General features: G+C 42.4%; 1 protein-coding gene across 1 annotated transcript; it reads right to left on the reverse strand.

The window, feature by feature from the left end:
• Nucleotides 1-651: 651 nt before the first annotated feature.
• Nucleotides 652-27,906, reverse strand: LOC105103876 (otoferlin-like). The gene is given in 14 exon segments (XM_064486432.1): nt 652-827; nt 11,376-12,122; nt 12,283-12,453; nt 19,657-19,883; nt 20,431-20,619; nt 20,726-20,847; nt 21,149-21,292; nt 21,656-21,695; nt 21,697-21,788; nt 21,912-22,048; nt 22,930-22,996; nt 25,827-25,970; nt 26,393-26,422; nt 27,853-27,906. Coding segments are annotated over 14 exon segments (2,340 nt in total).
• Between the last annotated feature and the right edge of the window lie 27 nt (nt 27,907-27,933).

Below are 27,933 nucleotides of genomic sequence, written 5' to 3' on the forward strand. Positions count from 1 at the left end.
CATCTATTTTATAGCTAGTATGAGTGCAGATTACTTTCTTGTGCATAAAAATATAGTTGAATACAAAGGGTCATGAGCATAATGTTCTTCCTTATTTCTTCATATTTTGAGAGGCATTGCTAAATGAGGGGAAAGCAGTTTGATTCCCTCTGATAAGCTCCAAGGCATGACAGCTGCATGCCTCTGCTCCAGATACCTACTGCTTCCTCTGGGTCTCAATTCCCAGATGGGGACAAGTTCAAAGGGTTTTCATGTTCATCTTCTGCTTCGGTTACTTGTGATTACGAACAAGATTGCATAGCAGTGTATCACGGAGGATTTTATTCTAAGCGGAGCTGCGGTTCCCTGTGCTTAATAGGTTGATGATCCAGTGGAGAATCCAATAGTGGAAACTAACAGCTCTTTTCTAGGGGCTGAATAGATGGGATTTTTTTCAGGTGGCCCAAAAGGCTTATGACTCTCTTGTTCTCCAGGCTATGGCTCCAAAGAGTGAGGTCAGTCCCAGTCAAGAGAGCAGGCATGGCTGCAGCAGTGATATCTGTCACCAGTGCCATCAAGAAAGAGGCTGGGACATTGACATACTGAGCAATGTAACATCCAGGGGCGGGGGGCACATTGTCCTCCTCTAGTTCTGAGCATCCTGCTCTGCCCTCAGTGGCCAGCAGGTGGAGCTAGAAGCCGCCCTTTCGGCCGTGTGCGGAGCTCTTGCCCAATCCGCCGCGTACTTGGTGGCCATTCTTCCCTGAGGTCGAGAGATTTTTCTTCCTCCGGACACACTGTGAAGGCACCACAGTGGCTTTGGGACAAGTGCCTGCGTGTGGCCACGCCTGCAGGAAAAGGGGGCTTGCTGTCTGTGCCCGGACATCTGAGGAGGGGCTGTGGAGCGCTTGTCCAAGGAGATTTTTTTCTTAAATAGCAGCCCAGAGCCTTCCTTTTCTGGACACCCTCGCATGGTTTACTCTCTACTTTTGCAGGTAGCATTTTACTAAGGTTTATTTTATAACAGGAGCCCATCTTTAAGGGCTTGGTGGGAGGAAATGCATGCTATGGGGGTTGTCATGGACTTGGGTTTGTTTTGTCAGAGAAAACCCTGCACAGATTCAGAGACGGAACCATGTGTATAATTGTGAAATGAAAAACACAAGTTAGAGCAACCTTCCAGACCAGGAAGTTGGGCAAGCTGGGGATACGGGAGCCTGCCTGCTGAGACGTACAGAGTCTCTGGGCAAAAGGGGGTAACATTTACAATTAAGAACACACTTTAATTATTTTTTCATTATATGCCCTCCAAAAGGTTATAAAACTGTCTACTTGCGTTCATGGCACAGAAGAGTGTTTGCCTCCCCTTATGCTCAAGGGCACTGAACTATTCACTTACTCTGTGGTGCAAAAGATCTTTACAAAACACCTGTTATATGTGGACAATATACCTAGAATGTAAAATTAGTTGGAAAATATTGAAAAAGTAAATAGAGGTGTATTAAAATAAATTATTTTAAATTTCATATTTTAAGTATGTCAAAATCAGAATTTTCTTTAATTTCACCTTTCTGGCTTTAAAGGAATACAAATTATCTATAATACATTTAAGATATACTTCTTAGCTTATCGTGTTTTCAAGTTAAAATATCACCATGCTTGATATTTTCTCACAACACAGTGACCATCCTTAGTATTTATAAATATTAGCTCACTGAACCATCTTTTGCAGGATTCCAATGTGACCTGTACTGTTAAAACTAAAAATACTCAGGTGACTACCAAGTTTTTTATGAGTGTAATAAAAATATTGTTAATCACTTTCAGAAGATGCAAACACAGTTGTGATCTTTAAAATACTAACCACTGCATTACTTAAGACAATTAAAGATGAAATATACTGAAACCCAAAGCTTCAACATATTTAAGAGCCAAGACAATGGTTTTTTTTTTATAAATTAGATACATTTATTGTAAATAAACTTTCTGCTAATAAATTCAAAATCTGAAGGAATTTAGCTTAATTTTATATCTCTCTATTCAAATGGTAATTTAGGGTATCTCCAACCTCCTTATTTTTTATCATAAGCCCCTTTCCCATAAGAATTGATATTTTTATCTGTGGATTCTTCATTGCCCATTTCTTTATTTTTCCTTTTTGTTTTATTTTCTGTATCAGAAATATTGTCTATCTCTTGATTAGAGCTTTTCATTCCTCTGACATATTTCAAAGGTACTTTCTTTTCAGTAAGCAAGGTGAGAGGCCTTCTAATTACCATGTATTTTATCCTTAGTCAGGATTTTTCCATGGAGAGCTTTTTTTTTTTAGTATAGAATATCTTTACTTTTAATATAATTTGTCTGATCATAAGTGTATGTAATCTAATTTTTTGTATATGTATATATTTTTATTGAAGTATAATCAGTTTACAATGTTGTGTCAATTTCTGGTGTACACAACAATGCTTCAGTCATACATGAACATACATATAATCATTTTCATATTCTTTTTCACCATAACTTACTACAAGATATTGAATCCCTGTGCTATACAGCATGAACTTGTTTATCTATTCTATATATGTCAGTACCTATCTGCAAATCTCTAACTCACAATTTATCCCATCCCCCACCCCAGTAACCACAAGTTTCTTCTCTGTATCTGAGAGTCTGTTTCTGTTTTGTAATTAAGTCTGTTTGCCTTTTTTTTTTTTTTAGACTCCAGATATAAGTGGTATCGTACGGTATTTTTCTTTCTCTTTCTGGCTTATGTCACTTAGAATGACATCTACAGGTCCATCCATGCTGTGGCAAATGGCATTATTTTATTTTTTATGGCTGAGTAGTACTCCACTGTATAAGTATACCACAACCTCTTTATCCAGTCATCTGTTGAAGGACATTTAGGTTGTTTCCATGTCTTGGCTGTGGCAAGTAGTGCTGCTATGAACATTAGGGTACAGGGGTCTTTTTGAATTAAGGTCCCCTCTGAATATATGCCCAGGAGTGGGATTGTGGGATCACAGGGATTAGCAGGCAGTCAGTGTAAGTTTAGTCTTTTGAGGAATCTCCATACTGTTTTCCATAATGGCTGCACCAAACTACATTTCCGACCAACAGTGTAGGAGGGTTCCCTTTTCTCCACACTCTCTCCAGCATTTATCATTTGTGGACTTTCAAATGATGGCCATTCTGACTGGTGTGAGGTGATACCTCACTGTAGTTTTGATTTGCATTTCTCTGATAATTAGCGATATTGAGCATTTTTTTCATGTGCCTAGGTCATTCATATGCCTTCACTGGAGAATTGCTTGTGTAGGCCTTCTGCCCATTTTTCAGTTGGGTTGTTTGCTTTTTCTTATTAAGTCATATGAGCTGTTTATATATTCTGGAAATCAAGCCCTTGTCAGTCTCATCTTTTGCAAATATTTTCTCCCATTCCCTAGGTTGTCATTTTGTTTTGCTTATGGTTTCCTTTGCTGTGCAAAAGCTTGTAAGTTTAATTAGGTCCCATTTGATTTGTTATAATTATTATGAGTAAAAAGGAATATTCATTTTATTCAATCAAAGACACTGGATGGTGCAAAAAAGATTAAGTACAGCACAGAAGGATCTCACTGGAAACAAACTGGAGCAGAAAAATATAGTGAAGAAGGAGACTTTAGCAGAGTTTATTTAATCTGAGGCACAACATTCAAAGTACATCATCACTTCAGGTTTGTCACTTGTTAATCTCTTAATCTAGTGGCAGAGAGTGAAGCAGAGTAGACAGGCAGTGCATGGAATATAGAAGACCCTGCATGGGTGGTTGGCTGGATGTCTGGATAAGTCTGTCTGTCCATCTACGTACCTACCTACACCCTGTTTATGGCCATTCCCATGGACAGGAGCACTGAAGACGTGGCAAACCAAAACTTCTGGTTTTCTGCCTCTCATGCAAAGCTACTCCGTCAGCTTCTATTACCTTTGTGTAACATAAACAGTCTTAATCTCCACTTGTAACTATTAAGAAATGAAGAAGAGAAAATTGGCTTAACTGCACCTATTTCACTTCTATGCTGGAGAAGTGTTAAGTAGGGCAGAGGAGATGAGATAATATTTTTCCAAATACTCCTAACCACTTACTGCCAATTTTTTAAATCAATGAAAAATTGTAGGTAGTTTGAATAAACACAAGAAATGGCATTTAAGTGGAGAAAAATCCTTCACTACATTAACCATGGCTTATAGACAGACACTAAACAAGGTTCCAAGTTTTGTGTGTAATCACTTTTAAAAATACTCGGTATAAATACTGTAGTTGATTTTTTTTATTAACTTTGCATTTATGCTTAGCATTAATGAATCTGGGCACTTTATAATATTCCAAGGCAGAAAAAGTCATCATTAGACTATCCTAAAGAAGAAATTTAATTTAAATATTTTAATCTACTCCAGCAGACCAGTTTATTAATAAGTAATACCCCAGTAAGTTAGAATAGGAAAGATGAGCTTTAAGAAATAGCCAACAAATTCACTGCAGGGGAAGAAGTGCCGCTATCTTAGCAGGCAGTCAGTGAGAGGCGTCAGGCACCATATTATGTCACTCGTCATTCCATGACTGGCTTGTACATTAAAGTCAAAACTGGCCTGTGCTCCTGACACAGACATATGATGACACATCACTCAGACCTTCATCACACCCATAGCACAGAGAAGGAAAAGCACACAGAGCAGTCACATCAGAGCTTACGCTGAATTCAAACTTTACACTGTCAACTGATTTTTCTAGTGAGAATTTGTGAGCTCATGGTGGCACACAAAGAGCAAATGTTATTTTTGCCTTTTTAGCAAACCAAGATTCTCTCTATGGAGATAGGTTTACGAAAGACATTTTTTATCCAAGAATCTGATAGTAATTTTAAAGGATACAGGTGTTTTTCCCATTTTGGAGACATCACATGACAGAGCACATACATTCTTCTGGGGTATATTCATGCACTGGCAATATCAGAATATTCCAAACACACACAGGCAGTCCCAGAGCTCTAAAGAACATATCAGCATCTATATGTCTGTGATTGGTTTGATATCGCCTGCCCTTAACACTTTCATCACATTCTTAATACTTACTATAGACTAAGCAAAAAAATAAATAAATAAATAAAAATAAAGAAAATTCTTTTAGAGAATTTTAAATTAATTTTAGAGAAATGTATAATAATTTGGAAGTCTTATCACCATAAGTGTATCAACAGTGAAGCTTACAGACGATGAGCTGTGAACGAGCTGGGACTGCAGACTGGGGGACTGGCGAACAGCACTTCCTGCCACTATGCTGTCAGCTACTTCCATTTCCTAATTCAGACCGTCAAGCAGTAAATGATTTAAATGTCTTATTTCAATGCACCTTTCCAGAGGCTCTTTACTTAAGATGCTTTGGAAACATACTTCCTCATGCGTTGATGTTGAAATACCCTTCATCATTGTTAAATAAAAGAGCCAATTTAAAAATTTCTGGTGCTAGAATTTCTTACTCTGGAGTACACATATTTCTATGAAAATGTTTATATAATGATTGCTTGATGAACTTAATACCTGGTATAGTGAACTTTGGTTGTAATCTGGGTCAACCAGATATCTGAGAATTCGTTGGACATCTAAGAGTTGTAAGTAAACTAGTTTAGAGAAAGTGAGTTGACATTTGCAGTGGACTAGTAAACAGGTTGCTCAGTGACAAACCTATCAAGAAAGTGACTGAGTCACTCATTTGGATCTGTTTACACTGCCATACACGGGAGCTATAAAAATGGTAAGGACAAACATGAACACAAGTTAGTATTGCTCAAATTTTAAATTCATAGTCATTTTATAATGAAAACTCCAAAACCTAAAATATGTCTAACATTTAAACTTCATTCTAGTAGAAATCTCAAGGTACCAGGTTATGTTTCTAAGGAGAATTCTTTTCTTTAGATTTGACAGAACATAATCTGACTCTTGGCAATCATAAATAAAGTGAAATAAAGTTGAAAGTGAAGCCATTAATATTTGGATAGTAGTTTTTTGTAGCCAATTATTCATCCTTCTATTGTGCTGGAAAAATAATACTTTAAAAATAATTTCTAGAGGAAGAAGAAAATGAGGAGAGGAGGAAGGGTTCCTATTTTATATCGTCATTATTGTCTAAGTATTATTTTTCAGTTTCCCAGTTGATTAATGTTTCCTGTCTTCATTCCTACATCTAACATTACTTAATATAATCAATGTCACATGAAAACTGAGAATTATCAAATACACTGCTAGATTATATGTATAAGCTAATCAAAAGTTTAGCTAAAATTCAAAATTGGACAAATCAAAATAGTAACTAGAAGCAGAAAAGTCATCCTGCCCAGCAAAGTAGCAAGTAAAACTGTGCCTGCATAAGCCAAGTACTCCATATGAAAAGAGAAAATTTCAGCAAACACTGAAGTATGTGAAATTATCCAGACTTTTTACACCATGCAGACAAAGAAAGCTATTTATTTAACTTAATATTTTAAGTTGTCTAGGGAGTAGCGAATACAGTGCGGTTATTTAAAAGACATGCTTTAGTAGTAAAAAAAACAAACTATTCTAATTAAAGTGAAGGCAATTTCAGGTTATCTATGTTGATGAGAAAACAGCAAGATCATAAAAGATGAATTCCACAAATATATTCTGGACTTACTATGAAAGGTCATCAAACTTGGGAAAAATTATAGCCAACATGATTGTTTTCACTTTCTTTCCTTTTCTCCTCTTAGGACACAAACTACAAATATTTTGAACAATGAAAATCCAAAGAAAGAGAGAAGGAAGGAGGAGGATACAGAGTTTTAAAATTTTCTCAGAATGTCTGCATAAACAATTCAATAATTGAGAATCCTATCAATGATTCATTTGAAATTTTCTAGCATTTTCATTCTGTGGGCATGGTTTTTAAAAGTAGATTTTATTAGTAAGAGAAACAAATGTTGTATTGAGTAGAAATAAAAACATTTATTTTTGAAGATGGAAATTAGCCTCCTTCTTCGGAATGGACATACCTGATTTCCATCCCTTCGTGTGAGATGAAGGAAAGGTCCATCTTTAGGGGGAAAGGAGGTGGCATTTCCCCATCAGAAGCCTGCAGAGGATCTCTGAGGCTATCAGAGGCCATCAGTCTATGAATAATCCATACTGGACAGAACTGAAGTGGCAACCTGTATCAAGTTCTTGCAAGATTCAAAAATAAAAATTTTCTCTTTGCAGAAAGCTTCCTTGTCTGTAGGAAAAAGAAGTAAAGGTTCCATACACCAGAACAGAAACATTTATGGGCAGATATACGTCATGCACACACACACATACGCCCCATGCATGTGAGCCCACGTACAAGGTCTCAACACAAAACTGTTGAAAAATAATCACCTTCCAAAGAGCACATATAAATAAGGTCTAGTGAGAGTTATGACACAATTTGCTCTTTCCAAAAATATGCAAATATTTAAATATAATTAATCATGAAACTTGGAACAGGATTCAGAATCACAGGACAGTTTTAATTGTGTTACTGTTTGAAATTAATCACACTAATATTCAAAGTTTTGTTAGAATAATATCAGGTTGAATTTATTCTAAAAATATCCATGACTATTCCACGAGAGAAACGGCGTACGGTGGGGGGGGGGGGGAACAATGTAAGAAATGTCTGTAAATAATGAATGGTGGATAAGATGAGGAGCAGGTTAGTTGAAACCACCTGAATTTCAAGGTAGAAAAACTGCACAACTCATTTCATCTGACATCTGTGTTTGTTACAGAAATAAACTGGGAGTCAAGAGATCAGGGCTTTACTGCACTTCTGCAACCATGCAAGTCACTAGGTCCATCAGGAGAAGGTCACATTCCCGTTAAGTTACCCGTGAGGGAGACTGCCGTTAAATGAGGTTTATCCCTGAAATTCTCTGCTCTGGCAGCTGCAGAATTCATCACTGAGGCCACCACTGCGGGGCTGCCTCAGGAAGGTGGGCCATGTATGCGCACCCAGTTCCCACTGCCTGAAGTCATCTGTCACATTATTCCCAAATAATGAACACTGCAGTTAGACTGCTACACGCACGCCAAGTTCCCCAAATGTTGCTGGTTGTACATACGTAAAATCCTACTAATATTTCCTCTAAGTTTAATCTGTTTTAAGAAAAATAACTTTGTTCTGAGTAGAATACAGTTAGTTTTGTTTAATCACTTCAACTAGTAAACTATACCATGGATACCTGTGCAGATTTGTATACTTGTGTTCAAATACAGCGTCATACAAAATGAAGTTTGGTTTGACTGTCATATAAAGTAATTATTGTTAATCTAAAACCAAACTTCATTCCATCCAAAAAAAAAAAAACAGTAATATATTGTTGGACCAGATATCTTCTAGAAAATGCTACGCCATTGTGTTCTAAACTACCTAATACATTTGGCACATAATTCTGTATCGTGTCCAAATAGCTTTACTTTGATGTCCTAATTTCCTTATTTGCTTTGATATTATTTTATTATATTGGTTTATAAATATACCCTTAGAATCAGAAGTATATGACACTGATTTTTGTAGAGGAACTTGTGGATTTTCTGCGGTATAAACAAGTAACATCTAGATTTTAAGCTACAGCACTTTCATGATTAATTTAAGATATTAAGTAAGAATTTATATGTGATATTTTCTTACTTTGATGAACATAGAAGTGACAGAAATTGATATTAATTATTCTGCTATTAAGTTCTGAGAGTCATTCTTCCAATTCCATTTCTTAGGTCTATAAAGTGCTTATTTAAAATCTGAGGCTATGTGCAAAAGTAACTAAAATCTCAATATGATTATTTCATTAAGTAATTGTATTTTTAAAAAATAATGCTATTGTTTGTTTCACTGTATTCATTAAAAATCTAAATATATTTCCTGGTATTTTTTTCTTCCTTGATGCATCACTTAACTGCAAGAAATCTAGAATTTATTTTTAGACAGTTTTCCTTTACAAGTAATGTGGAATCATCTATAATAAATAGTTTCTTTTCAGTTGAATTTCTTGATAAGATTTCTTGGAAAAAGTATGTGGAAAAATAGCTAAATGTTATTTTTCTCATTGTGTTTTCATAAATTCATAACCCCTTCTAAAATTTTTAGAACATTGGTTGCAAACAGAGCCACTTAAGAGTTAAGTCTCATAAAATATTTCTGGATTACCATACACAATCTAGCAAACATTTACTAAATTTGCTGTAAGATATTATAAACTATATAAAAAAAAGATAAAGTTTAGCTCCATTCAAAACACTTGTATTACTATTTATTGACTAATTAATAAACATAAATTTAAAAAATTTCTTCACTCTCAGCGATCAAAGTCTACTAGATAATGTTTTCAAATCTAGAAAATATTTGGGGTAACAGGTAGAAATATGATGTTTTTCTCCGAAAGTTATTTTTATATTTAAATTAGATGAAAACTGAGAAAACTGGAGAAAACCTACACTACACTACCTTCCCACCTTAGCACAAACATTCTTGGTATTTTTACATAGCAGCTTTCAGAGCTGCCCCAGCCACGTGCTTAGCTGTGTGCACAGTGCACAGACACCTTTAATCCTGGATTTTCATTATCTTACCACATGCAGCTTTTGACACCGTAAAACCATTAAACCATCTTTATGGCGTGAAGAGTCCGCACAGTGCATTTGAAGCTCGTTTCCAATTTCTGTCCCTATCACAGTGCACTGAAAATCCTTCTTTCAGATTTTGAAATACTTCTGTGTGAGAGCCCCAGGAATGGAATTTCTGAGGCAAATAGGATAGTCATTGTAATAACTCTTGATTCCTATGCTAAATTTATTTCTAGAGAGTTTGTCACAGTAAACCCAGTAATGTTTTATCAATTCCCCTGAGTGAATTTTAGCGTTAAAAAAATCCTGTAATTTTGTTTGTGAAATATTCCCATGGTGTACATGCCTACTTCCCAATAAATATGACGAGTTATTTAGCTTTTAATACATGATCATATATTACACTTACAGCATTATTAGAGCTCTGAAATAATATTTTAAATGTGAATAGAACCTATATTCTCAAGTGGGCAATTTTTGTAACTTATAATTTGGTAAGATGGTCATAATCAGGACATTCAATAACCTTGCCATCTCTTTATTGTACCACACCAGCTCTTTTTCACAAATATGTTTTTATCTTCCCTTTTCCTGAGCAAACATTTTCCTCACTAACAGAAACTCCCAAGAATTTAAATGTGAAATAGATCTAATTACTTATCTGGGTCTACAGTGTTTTAAATACGAATCTGAAAAACTGCCAAGACTTTTCAATGAATCAAAAAGAAAACACTGAATGTTTATACTTAATTATCTTGGACTTTATAAAATAATAATCTAATAAAGAAGTGAAAAGTATTATCTGTTGCTTTCCAGGTCACAAATATGTTGAGTGTAACATGTAACTAACACCATTTATAAAGGGCATGATCAGCTCTTATGGTTAAAACTAAGACAAACTGGGGTTTAAATGCTTTGTGAATTAGCAGTTTACTTATCTTCTCAGTGCCTTCATCTGTCAAATGAATATAACGGTAAGAATATTACAGCTTTACTTTGATTCTTAAAGAGATAATGTATGACTCCATAATAAGTTCTCAGAATGGCAGCTACTGTAAGAGTTTGGAGGGTTAATTTCCCCTTGAAATTCATTGTTCAGTTTACTTAATTACATTTCAATATTACTGTCTTAAAGACACAGACAAATAACCTCTCTTTACGATTTGGAAAGTTCTGCGTGAAAAGATATATCAGAGAATGAATTTTAAATATTAATTTAATCATACTTTGTCACCAGTATACGTAGCATGCATCTTTTTTAAATGAAATGAATAATTAAAGTAAAGGAGTCTAAATATTAATATTATGATAAAATTTAAATATTTTTAAAATAAATATTTAGGTGCCTCTAAGAAGCCTTATCTCTAACCACTGGATCACTTAAAATTTGTAAAATACATATTTATAAAATATTGAAGTCTAAGAAAGTCTTCCTCTCATTGAAATAAAATTAAAATTCTACATTGAATAACAAAATTTAAGTGAATGAGAATAATTTTTTTTTATTATTTACTTACTTACTTTTATTGAGGTATAGCTGATTTACAATGCTACGTTTATTTCGAGTGTACAACACTGTGACTCAACATTTTTATAGACTGGCTATATTCCCTGTGCTGTACATTACATCCTTGTAGCTTATTTATTTCATATACAATAGTTTGTACCTCCTAGTCGCCTGCCCCTCTCCGATCCCTCCCCCTCTTCTCTCCCCACTGGTAACCCCTAGTTTGTTTTTCTATACCTTAGAATTTTTTTACCGCTCTGCCCACCCCCCGAACCCCAACTCTCCAGGTTCGCTGCGCCTCTGGGATGCAAGTCTCGTTTTCCGCGCACTCGGGCAGCGGTTTCCGCACACAAAACAGCCCTCTCCGCGGCGCACGGCTCTGCCCGGCTCGGCGCAGGAAGCGCAGTCGGGGCCGGGGGTGGGGACGCGGCGCCCCCCGCCCGCTGCCCGCCTCCCGCCGCCCGCGCGGGCCCCGGGGAAGGCGCGGTTACCGGCTCGGTCGGCGCTGACCTTCGCCGCCGAGGCTGTGGCTGTGGCTGCGGCCGCCGCGTTCCCGTGTTAATAACTGCTGCCTGGTTATTTCCATGGAGACCCTCCCTCCAATCCCTCCCCGGCCCCCGCGCCGCGCCGCCGCCCCCCTGCGCCGCCGCCGCCGCCGCCGCCGCCGCGTCTCCGCACTTGCCGAGAGAGACGCAGACCGCGCGAGCTCGCGAGCAGCGGAGGTGGTTCGGGAGCCAGGCTACCCCCTCCCTGCGCTTCCGTGGCCGTGGCCGCAGCCAAGTCCTGTCACCGGGGAAAGGACGGGGCGGAAACTTGCCTTCTGCGCCCCCGGGGAGGGGGCAAAGGTGGACAGAGGGTTCTCCTGCGAGCAGACCCTGGCCGCGGGGCCCGCGGCATTTCTCGGCGGAGTCGTCTGAGAAGGCGACCCGGGGAGAGGTGAAGAGTGAGGAGAGAAGGGAGAGGGGACAAAACGGGTGACTGGAGGGTGACCTGTGGGTGACTAGAAGTGAAAGGAGAGAGAGTAAGCAGATGGCTCCACGGGAGAGCAAAGGGCAGTGCCAAAAAAGAAAGCGCGCGGATGGGACAGGCCGACGCTGCAGAGTAGAGGCAGTGGCGGCGAGGAAGATGCCCCCGCGCCAAGATCGGGGAGAACCAAGTACCGGGTTCGCCCCGGGAGGAGCCTCCCCCGGCTCTCTGGCCGGACCCCTCTGCCAGCAGCCTGCACCCCAGGGCGCACCTCTCACGCCCTGTGTCTGCTGCTGCGCCCTGGAGGAGCCCGTCGTCCACCAGTTCTCCCTCAGCTCCTAAAAGGATAGGCTTCCCCTCCGTATCTGAGAATTTTTAAAAGGCAGATAAATCTGAGGGAAGGAAGGAATGAGAACAAGAGAGCCAAGATTCATTGTATTTTGATTGTATTTTCATGTATGACTTAGACCTCAATGGAACTTGTGAACCATTAATTTCAATTACACTGAAAGCCCCAGACAGACTCTGGGCATTGTAAATCTCGTTAATTCTAAGTAAATGGGTACTGGAACAAACGGATTTTGAATGAACTTAATCCAAAGTACCTAATAATTAAAACATAATTGGAATTCAGTTGCTTTAAATTGCTTGCCAGTCTGAAAGGCGCTACACTAAGGCTTATCACAATTTTGTCTATTTTTAACAGTTTCAGAATATTAATTTTTAGAGGTACAATCTTGAAATTGAAAAGGGAGTTTCAAAGATGTTTCTGTTTTCTTAAAATTTAGGGACCTTTAAACAAATTTCACTTCTTAAGAGGGAATTTTTACTGTAAGTTGGTTCAACTAAACATTAAATTCCGACAAAGACATGTCAACTGCTAAATATATCTGATAACATTATTTTTAGTAAAATTATAATTCCTATATTTCTACCTCTCTTACTGCACTCATTTCTATGGTGAGGAGGTGAAGTATGATTCTAATAGCTATTTAATAAGAATGAAAACAAGATAAGAGGAATAAGAAACATGTTGCTAAGCAGTATGAATAAAAAATACATTGCTAAAATGAAACCACATATTCCAAAAACAAAGATAAATTATTTTGAAAAATTCTGCCACTTTTCGGAAGTCTCCTATCACTATCCTTATACACTTGTAAAGAGGACAGTCACTGTATGAAAATATTACCATAATAATTTTGTTATTTTTACTAGCCTTTGAAATATTTGACTAGAATTTATCTACGATCCCAGTTTTTGAGAGCTGCATTTCATCAGGGACTTTACTGTTAATATCCTAACTTTAAGTAGAAAATTGTTAAACTAGAATAAATGTTCATGCATTCTGTGCACCTCCAAGTTAATTTACACCAAAACTATGAACAATGGATAGCATACAATTTAAGCCAATCCACCTTGAAAATCCATAATACACATATGCAGCATGAGGATACTGATGCCCGAGAAGAAATGTGCTCTGAAGCTCTTCTTGGATACAGTACTATCAGATTTGAATTCAGTTCTCATTTTGTTGAACTGGGATGTGATCATTTCAGGCACTTCAGCACCACAAAATTTGCCATACAATTTAGACTCAGAAAAAAGACCACACCAAATCTTGACATAATCGTATTTACAGACCTAGAAATAAGCATGGTTACTGTAATCACCAGATCTGAAAACATCAGATGATTGACATTTATTTTTGAAAAACGTGTCATATTCTTCTCTCTTTACTCCTGTGTTAGTCAAACTAGACTTAACAGGTAAAGACAAAATCAAGAAAATTGTCCAAATATGAAGCAGACAGCATGAGAGTATATATCCAAGAGATGTATATACAAATGTATGCTTGTATATGTGTATTTACAGCATACATCTTTTCCAAAAAATACAGAGTTAAGGAAAACTGAGATGAATATTTAACAATGCATGACTGAACTCTGGAAGAATGGAGAATCCTAACTCTAATGCTTATGGCTCTGTGGCCTCAGAAGAATGTTCAGTACTTGCTTCCTTATCTATAAAAGGAAGAGGATAACACCCGCTCCCTCTTTCTGACCAGATTATGATGAAGATCACATGAGATAATTCTGTAAAAGTGCCAGGCTCAAATTACTGTTCCATATAGGAAGCATTACTTTTAGTTCCAAATGCACTGATTACTGAACTTACAGATGGAATTTCTGCAAAGAGAACACAAAAAATGGACAAATTAATACTTCTATTGTAATAATAATTGTTATAGATATTTTATTAGACATGTCTCCTTAGGCAAAAGGCGGTTTATCAAAGATGACAGCCATGCAGGAAAACAAAGGGAAAAAAGTAGTCTAATGCTTATTTATTCAAATTTTCCTGTTTCGAATATTGAAATACCCTATTCTTTAGCTTGTCCATTTATACAGAATTTATAAATTAGAAACACCTTCATAATGAATAGATTCCTTTATCAAGGATGAGAAAAAATTATCTTTCATAAAGTTGGAATGACAATTTTAAAAAAATACACTTCCACTCACAAACCAGGCACTATGTTCTGCTGGAATTAATGAAGCAAGACAGGTTAAGGTTCAGTGTGGTTTTCAGTCAAGAGAAAATGCCAGCTCTAGGAAACAGAGTCACACAGCTTGTAAAGTTTGGTGGGCTTTCCTGTTGAAGGATTGTCACAGAAGGGCAGCAGCAAGTCCTGTGCCTGAATTTTACAAATGACTGAGCAAGTTTCAGAGCATTAATACATCGAGGGAGAAGCAATGTAATAACAGAGGTGATTAAATCCCACATGCTTCCTGGTGGATTCCGGAGGATGAGAAAGATTTCTGCATACAAAAGGGGGGGAAAAAACCCTGCAGGGGACATTCACCAACAGGAACTTTAGATTAACAGAGGCAAAACCTCAACTAATCAATCAGCCTGAGAATTGCTGGCATTGTAACTTCTGCATTGCTGTTGCTAAGAATTCTCGGTTGACACTAGAGGCAAAGATGGAGTGGCAGAGGCTAAGAGATATACCAAAGAAATAATATTTATCATTGTTCTCATTTTAATAAAAGCCTGGATGTTGTATACCAAGTGTTTAAATACCAATTTCCCTGTCACTTGTCCTGCTTAGAATGTACTTCGGGGCAAGGTCTTTTTCACATTGCAAGGCATTGACCCACAGGAACTAAATTACAACCATGGACCACATAGGGTAACAGTTTGAAATGTAATTAAAATCTGTGTGTTTTAAAAGAAAGACAAATATTTCATGTATCTGATTTTAAAATTTAAAAGAAAGATACTAATCACAGACCACATGGAAATGAAAAAGAAATTCAGTTGCTTTCTGAGAGAGATCTATGAGATTTTAAATTTTGATTTGGAAATTAAAAACTGGGAAGAAAAACATTTTCATATTATATCTGTTTTATGTTAAGGCTAGTATTGTCAGAGAAGACAAGAATAAGACAGAGAAAAGAGAAGAAAAATAAGGAAAAAGAGGCCAAGATGGAATGGCAGAGGAAGGTGGGATGGGGGAGGAAAAGAGAGGAAAAGTTGGGAGGGACAAGGGGAAGCAGTTACACAAATGGAAAACAGGGGCGGAGTGTCAGAAAAGCAGAAATGGAAAGCACAAGACAAAGACATGAGAGAGGAAGAGAAACAGAGGAAGACAGAGGGAAAGGATAGCAGGTGAGGCGAGGCAAGCTAGCAGTTCAGAGGATTCTGAACTCTGTTCCTTAAACGCACTAGTGGACACTACTGCTCCACTGAGTCTGAAGCATTAACAATTATCATCACTGTCTTTGGGAATGTCATTTAACTATTTAACACAACTGGTCACAGATGACTTTAGAAGAATTACATATTTGGCAAAGGACTGAATCTTTTTTAAGGTAATGGTAGATAATCCAAATAAAAATATCCAGAGTCCAAAAAAGAAACTGACCATCTTGGAGGATGCTTCCTGGAAACAAATACAGACTAGAGATGTATAAATACTTCTGGTTCTTCGGGGGGAAATGGAAGTGGTGGTAGGGAGGGAAGGGGTGCATTTGCTTTCATCAGAGGCTTGGTGCTAGGCTCTCTGCATGTACGAATTTGGTTTAAATTACCACTCCTAAATCAGAGAGCTCCCAATCTGACCTTTCACATTCTCCCTAGCGAATCCTCTGCTTTGCCTAAAACATCACTACTACCATTTAAATAAACATATGAAAAGCAGAATATATCTCCTTTGCTCCAACATTGCCATTATTAACTATATAATCACTATTTTTCCAAAACCCTTGGACTGTTATATTAATCATAGCTGTTATCTTTTTTTTTTCTCTTGCTTTCATCCTCCCAACTCTGCTAATTCCTCTTTTCTACTGATAATAGAGGAATTGCTTGGTTCCCCGTGCCTTCATCTCTCCAACATTCACAGCCTGGACCACTAAAGCCCCATACCTGACTACTTGATCTGGGAACCCAACTGTTCCCTGTGTTTAATGAAAGGACCCTTGGCCTACAAGTGGCCTAGTTCAGCATTATTAGCTAAACTCCTGTTCTTAATCTGACTTTGTAACCTGGTACTGTTACCTAGGCCACTTGCCCTTGTGACCAAATTCTCAACTACATTCCTTTTCCTCACTTATATATATAACCAGTACGTACTGAATACCTAACTACGACCTGCTTTTGTTGTTGTTACTGTTAAGAAAACTGGGATGCTATTGTTTCATAAATATGTTTTGAAAATACGCTTTGTTTGCTTAATGTTTTGTGAGCAATTTCCTCTGATTAAATATTCCAGTTTATGATGTACCATAATCTATTTATCCAACACTCTAGTTGGATGTTTGGGTTGATATGTTTACACTATTATAAATAATACAGCAGTGAGTATTCATATAGACAAATCTTTGCACATACCTACAAAAATTTCCTTAGGGCAATCTGGAATTGCTACATCAGAAGTTATAAATATCCCTAAGGTAGTACATGATCATTGCCAAATTGTCCTACATCAGCAGTTTCTAAAAAGGGGAGTAGTTGCCTTCAGGGGACACTTGATAGTGTCTGGAGACATTATTAATTGTCAGAACTGGGCAAGCATCCGGTGGGTAGAGGCCAGGGATGCTGTGAAACATCGTACCATGCACAGGTAGCCCCACTTCCCCCAACAAAGAATTATCAAGTTCAAAACGTCAATAGTGCCACTTCTTAGACACCTGACCTGACATAACGGTCCCATCAGTGCTTGTTACTTTGAGATGAAATAAAGGCTATAATAAGGGCTCTTCCATTCATTCAAAGATAATTTACAAAGGACCTACTTATACCATATACTGTGGTAGATGCTCAAGTAGCATTCAGGGAGGAGAGCCAGGAGTAAAGAGAGGAGGTGGCTTGGAAGTAAATTTTGACTTCACTTGTGAGAGGGAAAGCACATCTATTTCATTCTATACCTTCATATCTTTTCATATCATTTTGCATTAAATTATTTCCATATAATTCTGCATTAAATTATACAGCTTCACAAGGTTGCTACAAGAAATGATTAACATTGTTACATTGCTACATGTGTGAATTCTTGATCCTGATTATTTCAAAGCAATCTCTAAAGAATAAAACTGATTGTTTCTTCAACAGAAACTCAAGGTCTTAAGTATAAAACATCCCCATGGTGACAGTGGCTCCTTCCCCAGCTGATCTTTTTGTTCTTTAATTTAACATAGTAGATCTTCTCAATTTGCTTAATTCAGAGGTGGAAAAATGTTTTCTTGCCCTTTCTATTTTAAATGAGTAGGTACTCCCTGAGTCCCATTTCCTTTCTGGCTATTTAGTGGAACTCACAGCAGGCACGGTAAAAAGGAGACACCAAAGCTGTTCCTCTGGTTGCCTTACTTAAGGAATGGATGGCAAAGGAGAGAGGGTAAAGCTGCCTCGGCTCCCAGCTCTGCCATCAGCCTCCTCTCCAGAGATTCTGCGCTCTTCTGCCTGCTTGGTCAATTCCTGGCACGTTTACTGCCACTGGTTCCTCTCCTTCTTGCTTCTCTGCTGATTAGTCTCCAGGCTAAGATAAAAAGGAGATGCTGTGGCTGTCCTGGGCTTTCAAAGCCAGTGCTCAAAGAAGAGGAAATAAGAGAAGAATCTGGCCCCAGACTCACATACATGAAGACAGAAAAAAAAGAAGCCAGCCTTGACCACTGCATAGAGCACACAATCCATCACTTAGAGGTCCTCTGGAAGCAAAAGGAGGAGGAGACTAAGGGGGAAAGTGGGTGCTTCATAAAGGTGGCCATTAGAGACAGATTACAGCTTCCCTTTTCCAGAGGACTTTATGCAGAAAAGAATAAAAATCTAGATTGGTTTCCTTAGCAACCCTGGGATAATCTTTCCCACAATGTCCCAAACCTACAGTTCTTCATTCTGTTACAGCTGTTATTAAAACTTTAAATATGTAATCATGTACATTAAGTTGCCAAATACCCATAAAAACTATTAGCCCATTAAACTGCACACAGTCATTTAAATGAAAAACGAGTACCATCTAATTTCTTTAAATTGAAAAAAGTAAAGGTTAAAACATTCTGATAATCTGACAAAGTAATACTGGCACCAAAAATACAAAAAGGATAATGCATTGCATTATAATTAGCATCATGTCTAAACAAAAACAAAACAAAACAAAAAACCAAGCCTATCTTTCATTCAGTGAATAGTCAATACATTTAAAATAAAATTATGCCATAGACACTACCTAGCCTAATAAATTATTAGAAGTTGATTGCAAGCACTAAAGTTAAGTATTCACTTACCCTTTAATGTCAAACGTAGGAATTTGTTTAGTTTACAAGTACTGGTTCCAAAACAAATACTGCCATTTTTTAAAATCCCAAGGATTTCAAGAACAAAACTATAAATGATCAGTCTGGAGATTTCACGTGGGAATTTATAGTATGGAAACCCAACGGATACTTTTGGGATAGGCAGAAGTAGAAAAAGAGGCATACTGATCAATTAAAAAAAAATTAACACAACTTTTTTAATGTTTGTCAAATGCAGCATATGTATTATGGCCAATAAATCCTGACAGTCTAATGTTCACTTAAAGCATTTAATCGCTTTAAAGTCATCATTACCTGTGTATACGGCATCAAGTATGTGTGGTACTGTATTAAAATGTGCCCAGGATTTGTTTAATCAGGTATGGTTAGACATGAAGACATGGTAATGGTTGTCATAAAGGAGGAAGTTCTACTCCCAGATCCCTAGAAACAGGCATGACCCACCACGTAGGGCTACATGGGGACAGATTAGGGTCAGTCAGGAGCAGAAGGGGAGAGAGCAGAGCATGGCCAGAGCCCACACCCTTGCTCTGCCTCCGAAGAGCTGTGTGACCTTGGGCAAGTCATTGAAACCCTTTGGGTCTCGGTTTTCTCACCTGCAGAATGGGGAGACCCTCCCAACCCCACAGGGATGCTGAGAGGAAGAGAAAAGGCAACAAGTGGGCAAGGCTGTGTGGGGTGGGGTGGAAGGGCAGTGGCTGGGGGGACAGAAGGGGGATGCTAGGGTGATGATCAGGGGGGCTGTGCCACCACAGGGAACTGTGGGCCCCTCCTCGGCCTCTGACATCCCCATGGCTGCGTCCGGCCTCCTGTTACCATTGTCATCCTCGATCTCAGAGGGTCCCGTGGAGACGCAGTCGGACACCTTCACTCTCCCAGGGGGGCTGAAGTGGGGGCCATCCACTTTGCCTTCCTTGCAGAGATGGGTCAGGATCTGCCTGGGCTTCATGAGGTCCTGCCAGATATTGCAGCCATGTCTGTGGGAGGAGACACACGGGCTTGCTGGGGGAAATGGTCCCGGCCAGTTCTCTTGGGCTGGCTGTTGCTGCGTGTCAGTGAGTCCTGCCCTGTGTTCCAGGATCGGCTGAGACACTAGGGCTTCCTGCCCTGGGCTCCAACCCCACGTGCTCAGTGTCCCAAGGACGAGCATCCTGTCTCCCCAGGTGCGGCCTGCACCATTCCCCTACTGTGTCCACTCCTCCACAGTGTCAAAGACTCCATGAGGAAACTGATCATCAGACTGGTTAAGGGGCTTGATCAGGGTCACACAGCCCACAGGCCGGCCAGATGCCCTGTGGACTCTCCCCAGCACACAGTGTTGCCCCTCTTCTCAGCCCCCTTTTCTCTCCTCATCTTGCCCCCTCTGTCTTGGAATCTGCTGTCCTGGCCCCTGAAGGCTGAGCCCAGAGCCTGTAGGGGTGGAGGCCTGGCTGGGACAGAAATCATAATAGGTCTCCCTTCCCAAACCACATGGTCTGAATCTCATTTATAGAGTCCAGGTGCAGCAGGTGTGGCCGGCCCCACCCCACCCTGCCCCGTGCATGTGGATAGTTCTGGGCGATGCCACGGGCAGTGCAGTTCTTGCTGTCAAAGCCATTCTCCAGGTCGATCTTGGTTTCCCCGATATGGTCATCAGCGCCTGCAAGATCCCAGTCATTCATGGCCACTGTCAGCATGGATTCCATGGGGAAGGAGGCCTTGATGTCAAAGGACCTGGTGGGAGGGGTTGGGAGAAGGGCTGAGGGTCAGGGTAGGGTGGGAGGTAGTCTGGGCTGAGGAGGTCAGGCTGGGGTGGCGGTGGGGAAGCAAGAGGCCTTACTTCCCAAAGACAGGCTTGAGCTGCTTGGAGATGGAATTCTCCTTCTCACGGGCATCTGTCTTGCCCAGCCGTGCAATGATGTAGGGGTCGGCTTTGCCACTGATGTCTGCAGGTGCAGGTCTCTGGCCTGGGATGGAGGGGTGGTCCTGAGCAGGCTCCCCACACCCTCCTCATCTCCCAGTGCCCCTGCTCCCTCCCTGATGGCCCCGTGATGGTGAAGGGCAGAGCACTGGACCAGAGATTCCTGTGACCCTAGGCAAGATGCCAACCCTCTCTGGGCCTTGGCTTCCTCCCCTATAAATTATGGGAACCAGACTCACTGACCTCTAGGGTGCCTCCCAGTTGGAGGCTGTCAGTTTGCAGCTGCTTCAGCCCCTCCTGGGCGGGAGGATTGTGGGGCTGCAGGGAGGGGATGTGAGGGACTCTCACCCGGGTGACAGAGACTTGGAGCAGCACGTTGATGGGGTCATTGCTGGGGATGCCCTGTGACATGCCATAGGTGGGGTTGTAGCCGGCTTTCCAAGACACGTTCTCTGGGAGGGGCACTTTGTTCGTGCAGAGGGAGCCCTGGGGTGAGGCAAGCGTGGGTCAGGGTGCAGGTTCCCATGGGCACAGGCAGGGGTGGCACTCAAAACAGCCAAGAGCACTGAGGGTCTGTGCCCTGCTGCGGTGGGGCCTTAACCCTTTAGTTGCTGGATCACAGGGAGTCAGGTTTTCTGGAAGAAGTGGCCAGGGAGGCAACTCTACGAGAGGAGGGGTGGGGAGCTGGGTTCAGGGCAGATGCTCTTTGTCAATCAGCATGGAATTATTTTCATATTTTATCAAGCAGGATAGCCGATGGTTCCACCTGGCTGTGGGGAGAGGAGCTGGTAAGGGGCTCAGGACTCAGGGCCTGGGGCTCAGGGTCTGGACCCACACCCTCTGCTTGACCTTCAACTGGCCCACAATGCTTTCCTCCTCAGTCGAGCCATTCATCATCTCCCATCTTGCCCCACAGCAGGTTGAAAGTGTGCAGCCAGTCCTCGAAGTTGTCCAACTCTGACTCCAGCTCTTTGGGGTACACCTGAGCAGGGCCTGGCCATCAGGAACTGAGGCCAGTCCCTGGACCTCCGTCTTGCCCCATCTGCCACCTGGTGCCCCAGGTGTGACCCCCACACTCTGATGGCATCTGCTTCCAGACCCTCACCTTGAGCTCATCAATCTTGAGTCTCTTCTTCTCGGGGGCCTAAGACACCTGACTGGGGCCTAGGCTCTGGGTTCTCTTCTCCTTCTCCTCCTTTGCAGCCCTCGCCTTCTCCTTGCCCTTCATCAGCCCCTTCAGGCCTGGCCAGAAACAGATATGGAGGTGGAGATGATCTGAACAGGAAGGCCAGGGTTGGACACCCAGCTCCGGCGCTTTGCTAGGTTAACTTTGCAGGTCTCTGTGTGCTCATCTGGAACATGCAGACAATGCTGCCTGGCATGCCTGCCTCCCACGGGGCCGGGACCCAGGATGCCGGGAATGTGCAAAGACTACGTTGTGCCCTTTGACAGGGGCATGGAAGAAGCTTGGCTCTGGTGCCAGCTTGCTCTGCTCTCTGGCCTCAGTCCACCTGTCTTTAACATTAAGAGAATTGTTCTATATGAGCATTTTGCAAACAGCATTCAGTGGAACACCAGGTGTAGGAGTTCTTGGAATGCTTTAAAAGAAAGTATACACACACGCGCGGGCACACACACACACACACACACACACACACACACACACACACACACACAGAAAATAAGTTGGTGAAATAATTTATCCTGTGTCTTCCTTTTAGAGATTGAGAATAACATTTGTATACTAAAGGCACTGAGAAGTCCTGTACCCAAGGACATGTTTAACCCATTTGACCCAAGAACTCCCTTTTCCCTCCAGAATACCCACTCATAGTGTTCCATGGAAAATGTCTAGAAATGCTGAATGGAATGAGCGCTGAGGTCTCTTCCAGCTCTGATGCTCTGTGGCTTTAAGTGTCTGTCCATCACTCTGCTGAATTGATCAGAGTAAAAGCCACTGTAGATAAGGGCCTCAGCCTGCTTCCTGGTGGCCAAGGATGCCTGATATCTGCTATTGGCTGCTGCAGCTTTAGGGGCCCATGAGAAGGGGAAAGAGAAATAGCCGGGGTGTGACAGGCAGGGGAGCTTCCCACCCCACAGGGCTCCAGGGCTCCAGGGCTCACCCTCAGTATTGCCCATCTCCTCCTTCTCCTCCAAGTCAATTCCTGGGGCCTTTTGCTGTTGAAGTTGCTGCCAAAAGATGAGATGAGGAACAGGGAAGGGGTTAACAGTCCCCTTCCTAAGGAGGGGACTGTTAACCCCACTCTGTGGTCTCAGACCAGTCTTCAATGCTTAGAAGCAGAAATTCTTTCCTACTGGGTTTCAAACCCACCATGAGCTTTGCTTAAGTGGGTTAAAAAAGTTTATTATATGTACAATATGGCTTAACCGTTCTTAGAAGTTTATGATTCTTTAAATTGTGTATCACTGAAAAACATGTGCCCTTTAATGTTGCTTCTTAGAGGTACTTTTTTAATGTAGAAGAATACAACTAAATAAGAAAATGTGTTTCATATTCTCCGAGGGCCATGTACCCAGGCAATAGAAATACAAGCAAAAATAGACAAATGGAAGCTGACTACATTTATAAGTTTTTGCACAGGAAAGGAAACCATAAGCAAAACAAAAAGACACCCTACAGGTTGGGAGAAAATGTTTGCAAAAGATGAGACTGACAAGGGCTTATTTCCAGAATATATAAACACCTCATACAAGTTAATAAAAAGAAAACAAACAACCCAATCCAAAAATGGGCAGAAGACCTACACAAGCGAGTCTCCAGTGAAGACATAGAAAGGCCAATAGGCACATGAAATAATGCTCGATATCGCTAATTATGAGAGAAATGCAAATCCAAACTACAATGAGGTATCACCTGACACCAGTCAGAATGGCCATCCTTAAACAGTCCACAAATGATAAATGCTGGAGAAGGTGTGGAGAAAAAGGAACCTTCCGACACTGTTGACGGGAATGTAGTTTGGTGCAGCCACTGTGGAAAACAGCATGGAGATTCCTCAAAGAACTAAAAATAGATGTACCATATGATCCATCAGTCCCAATCCTGGGCATATATCTGGAGGCAACTCTAATTCAAAAAGATATATGTACCCCAACGTTCATAGCAGCACTATTTACAATAGCCAAGACATGGAAGCAGCCTTAATGTCCATCAACAGATGACTGGATGAAGAAGTTGTGGTATATTTTACAATGGAATACTACTCAGCCATAAATAATAATAAAATAATGCCATTTGCAGCAACATGGTTGGATCTGGAGATTGCCATTCTATGTGATGTAAGCCAGAAAGAGAAAGAAAAATGCCATATGAAGTCACTTATATGTGAAATCTGGAAAAAAGACAAATGAACTTACAAAATATAAACAGACTCACTGAAATAGAAAACAAACTGATGGGTACCAAGGAGGGAAAGGGGTGGGAAGGGATAAACTGCGAGTTCAAGATTTGCAGATACCAACTACTATATATAAAATAGATAAAAAACAAGTTTATACTGTATAGCAGAGGGAACTATATCAGTGTCTTCTAGTAACCTATAATGAAAAAGAATATGAAAACGAATATGTGTATACATATGTATGCCTGAACTATTACGTTGTATATTAGAAATTGTACATTTAAACTGACTATTCTTCAATTAAAAAAAAAAAGAAAAAGAAAATGTGCTTCAGTCAGTACACACTGGACACTAAATCACCAGGTTTCAACCAAGGTGCCACCGCCACCTGGTGGTAGCCTGTGCAAATGACAGGAATAGACACAAGGCCGCCTCTTGGATGGATGGAGCTCCTGCCTGGCCAACTTGAATCCAGGAGGTGATGGGGGGAGAAGATACTACTAGGTGTCCCCAGTTATCAGCTCTCCTGCCCTTCAAACATGTTTCTGGACACACAGCAGCGAAGCTAAGATGACATCTCCCAGCCTCCCTCGCAGCCAAGTGTGACTATGGGTCTAGATTCCAGCCAACATGAGTGAAAGTGGTATTTGCAGCTTCTCGGTTGGGCATTTAAAGGGAAGGGAGAAGCCTCCTCTTGTCTTGACAATTCCTGTGCACTGGTGTTGGGATGTGATGGCAAGCCATCTCTAGCCACACAGATGCCAGTAACAAGATGCCAGGGTATTGCTCCCTGACACCATGGAATCACCACACCACCTTCTCCTTGCTTACACCAATCTAACTTACTACAGCAGCTTAGCCTGTGCTCTGACGAACGTGGATGGTAAGCAGTACACCCAACTTGGGACCCAGAAAGGGCCTGGGGGGAGAGTGTGGCTGGATCAGCTCGGCTGAGGAAACACCACCACAGGCACACGTCCCTCCTGGTCAGCCAGTCAGTCAGGGGGTGCCTTGAGCTCGGTCAGCAGTGTGGAGAAGGGACAAACGAGGACGAGGAGAATTGCTCTTTCTGGAAACTGCCATCTGGCTCAGCAGACAGAACCCACGTGCACACGATAGGGAAGAACGTTTCACAGCAACGGTGACCGAGGGGTGTAAAGTAAAGTAGCGTGAGGTGTTAGATAGAAATAGACGTGCAGGTGCTACTGAGAAGTTGTTCCCTTTTGGCCTCTGAGTGCATGTTTCTCTTCGTCCTCAAAGGTCACCTCCTCTGTGAAGCCTTCCCTGACTCCCCCAGGCACTGAATTGCCTTTGTTATTGCACCATGATGGATCTGCTTACATGTCCATTTTGCATGTCCAGGAAATACCCAGGGCAGGTACGGCATCTTATCTTTAGGCTCCCATAGCATCCAGGTTGGTGTCTGATCATGTATACTCAAGAGATATTTGTGCAGAAAATGAATGAAGACAAGAGAAAACCAAGCCTGTGAAGGAGGACTGGCCCTTCATTCTGGAAAAAGTGAGTCTTGAGCTAGAACTTCAAGGCTGCTCCAAGCTCATGTTGATAGAGTAGGGGCCGGGAAAGAAGCTGGACTGGAGAGTCTGATGGGGAGATGTGGTCAGCTCTCCCAGCCTAGTCCCTCCTCGGGCCTCAACCCCGGCCCAAGGCCTCAGCTCCTTCATGGTGTCGATGGCAGCGAAGCACTTGGACTGCCAGTCCCGCATGCTCTCATCCAGCTCCTCCTCCTCCGTCTCTTCTGATATGCCCTTCTCCTTCTTCTTCTTCTCGTCCTCATCAGCCTGAAGGGCTGGCCAGGTCCGGAGTCCTGCATACGTCCCCGCAACCTGACCATTCCCAGAGCCCTGGACCATCTGGGAGTCCCCCATCCATTCTGACCATCTGCTCCCCGGAAGCCCTGGGCTCCAGGAGGCTCTGGGGGGCCACCAATGTCAAAGGGGCAGGGCCTTGATTTGTGGAAATGGATGCCACGGCCCACAGAGGGTCGTGACCTGCCAGCGTGAACCACCAGCTGAGGCAGAACCAGCACCCGGGGGCCCTGCTCCCCAAGCAGCTCTCTCCAGCTGCCTCTCCGGGGGGGTGTGCTGGCCAGAGCGCCAGGGGCTGGGGGTGTCTCAGTCCCTGAAGCTGCTCCCCTTGGCCTGATACCCTGCATGGTGTAGGGTCTTCTCTCCCCAGAACCCACTGTGGTCCCCACACTCACCACGTCCACCGTGATGGCTGCATCAGAAGTCTGCAGGGGGGAAGCAAGGAGACAGGGACAGGCCTTAGCCACGGGGCTGGACGTGAAGGCAGCGGCACAGCCAGGGAGGGAGGAGGAGAGGGAGCTGATGCAGGGCCGCTCCCTGTGCGCTGCGAGCGCCTGTCCTCACACAGCCAGTTCTGAGGCCGTGAAGGCTCTGCCTTGCAGATGTTTCCTCAGTCCTTCCAGGGCGGTGGCTGGCAACCCTGGCTGCATGTTAGAATCACTGGGGCTTTCAAAAGTGACCAGTTGCAGGGCTCCACCGAGTCTAAATGGGGGTGCTGGGCCCTGGGATGGCTGCGCACGGCCAGGGGATCCCTGCAGTGCACAGGCCGCGTCAGGAGGGGAGGCTGGCAAGGTATGAGGCCAGCGCTTGGTGATGTCGGCTACAGGGGGGCAAGGGCCTCAACAGGGAAGTGGACACTCAGTGACACAGCTGAAGAGGATCCTGGTGACACGGCCCCACAGGAGCCCAGGGCCTGTGGGATGATGGGGAAGCTTGGGCAAGTGATGTCCTCTGTTCACTGATGGCCTGGATACCCTCAGGGGGAGGTCAGGAGGCTGGGAGCTGAGGGGGGCGTGGGGTCTCCAGGTGTAGCCCTGGAGCCCTGGCCGTGCCACCCGGGCCTGTGGGCCAGGCCTGGGCCTCAGCTGCTCCCCTTTCCCCAGAGCCACACCCGCACTAACTCAGCTGGGACTCTCTGGGGACCAGGATGATGGGGGTAAGGGAAGATCCTTTCAGACCCAGCTCAGGCTTCAGAAGCTGGGGGGCACCCCAGGCTGCATGAAGCACGTGATGTGAGGAATGGGGTACAGAGCAAGTGATGGGGGTCTGGGGGGAGGCCCGACCGCTTTCTTCCACACTGTCTGGACCCAGGATGTCCTGTTCCAGGCCGGCTTCCATCCTGCCCTCCTCGGCAGAGGCCACCTCCACATCTGAACCCCCAGGTCTCCCTCTGGCAATTAAACAGCCCTAGTCCCAAAGGACGAGTAAGGAACTTCCACCCGGAAATTTGTCCCCAAGCCAGGTGTGGGAGGGTCTTTTGTGAATGGCTGGGAAGGAACCCAGGGACCCTCTGGAAAGAACCCTGTTGTTCACACAAGGAATCCATTGCTTATGGTGTTTGTTGGAATAAAAGTAATTGCAGGCTATGACTTCACATGGTCACTGTTCTCCCTGCCTCTCATACATGCGCACCACATTTTCAGGCATGTGTCCCCAGATGCATGCCATCCCAGGACAGTCTAGGACAGGGCTGTGTGTACATGCAGTCAGGGGAGGCCCTGTCCCATCACATGCTGAAGGAGAAGTGACTTTATCAATGTACTGTCTCACAGGTGTGGACTGGCCTGGCTCTGGTAAAGTGTCACATGCAAGTGCACATCCGCAGCCAGCGTGGGACTGACCCCAGGCACCTCACTGCGTCCAGCTTCACCATGGTCTCCAGCTTCTTGACAGGCACCTCTGGCTCCATGTTCACCACGACCTCCCCTGCGGGGTG

Source organism: Camelus dromedarius, chromosome 6 (genome assembly GCF_036321535.1).
Source record: "Camelus dromedarius isolate mCamDro1 chromosome 6, mCamDro1.pat, whole genome shotgun sequence".
Classification (NCBI taxonomy): domain Eukaryota; kingdom Metazoa; phylum Chordata; class Mammalia; order Artiodactyla; family Camelidae; genus Camelus; species Camelus dromedarius.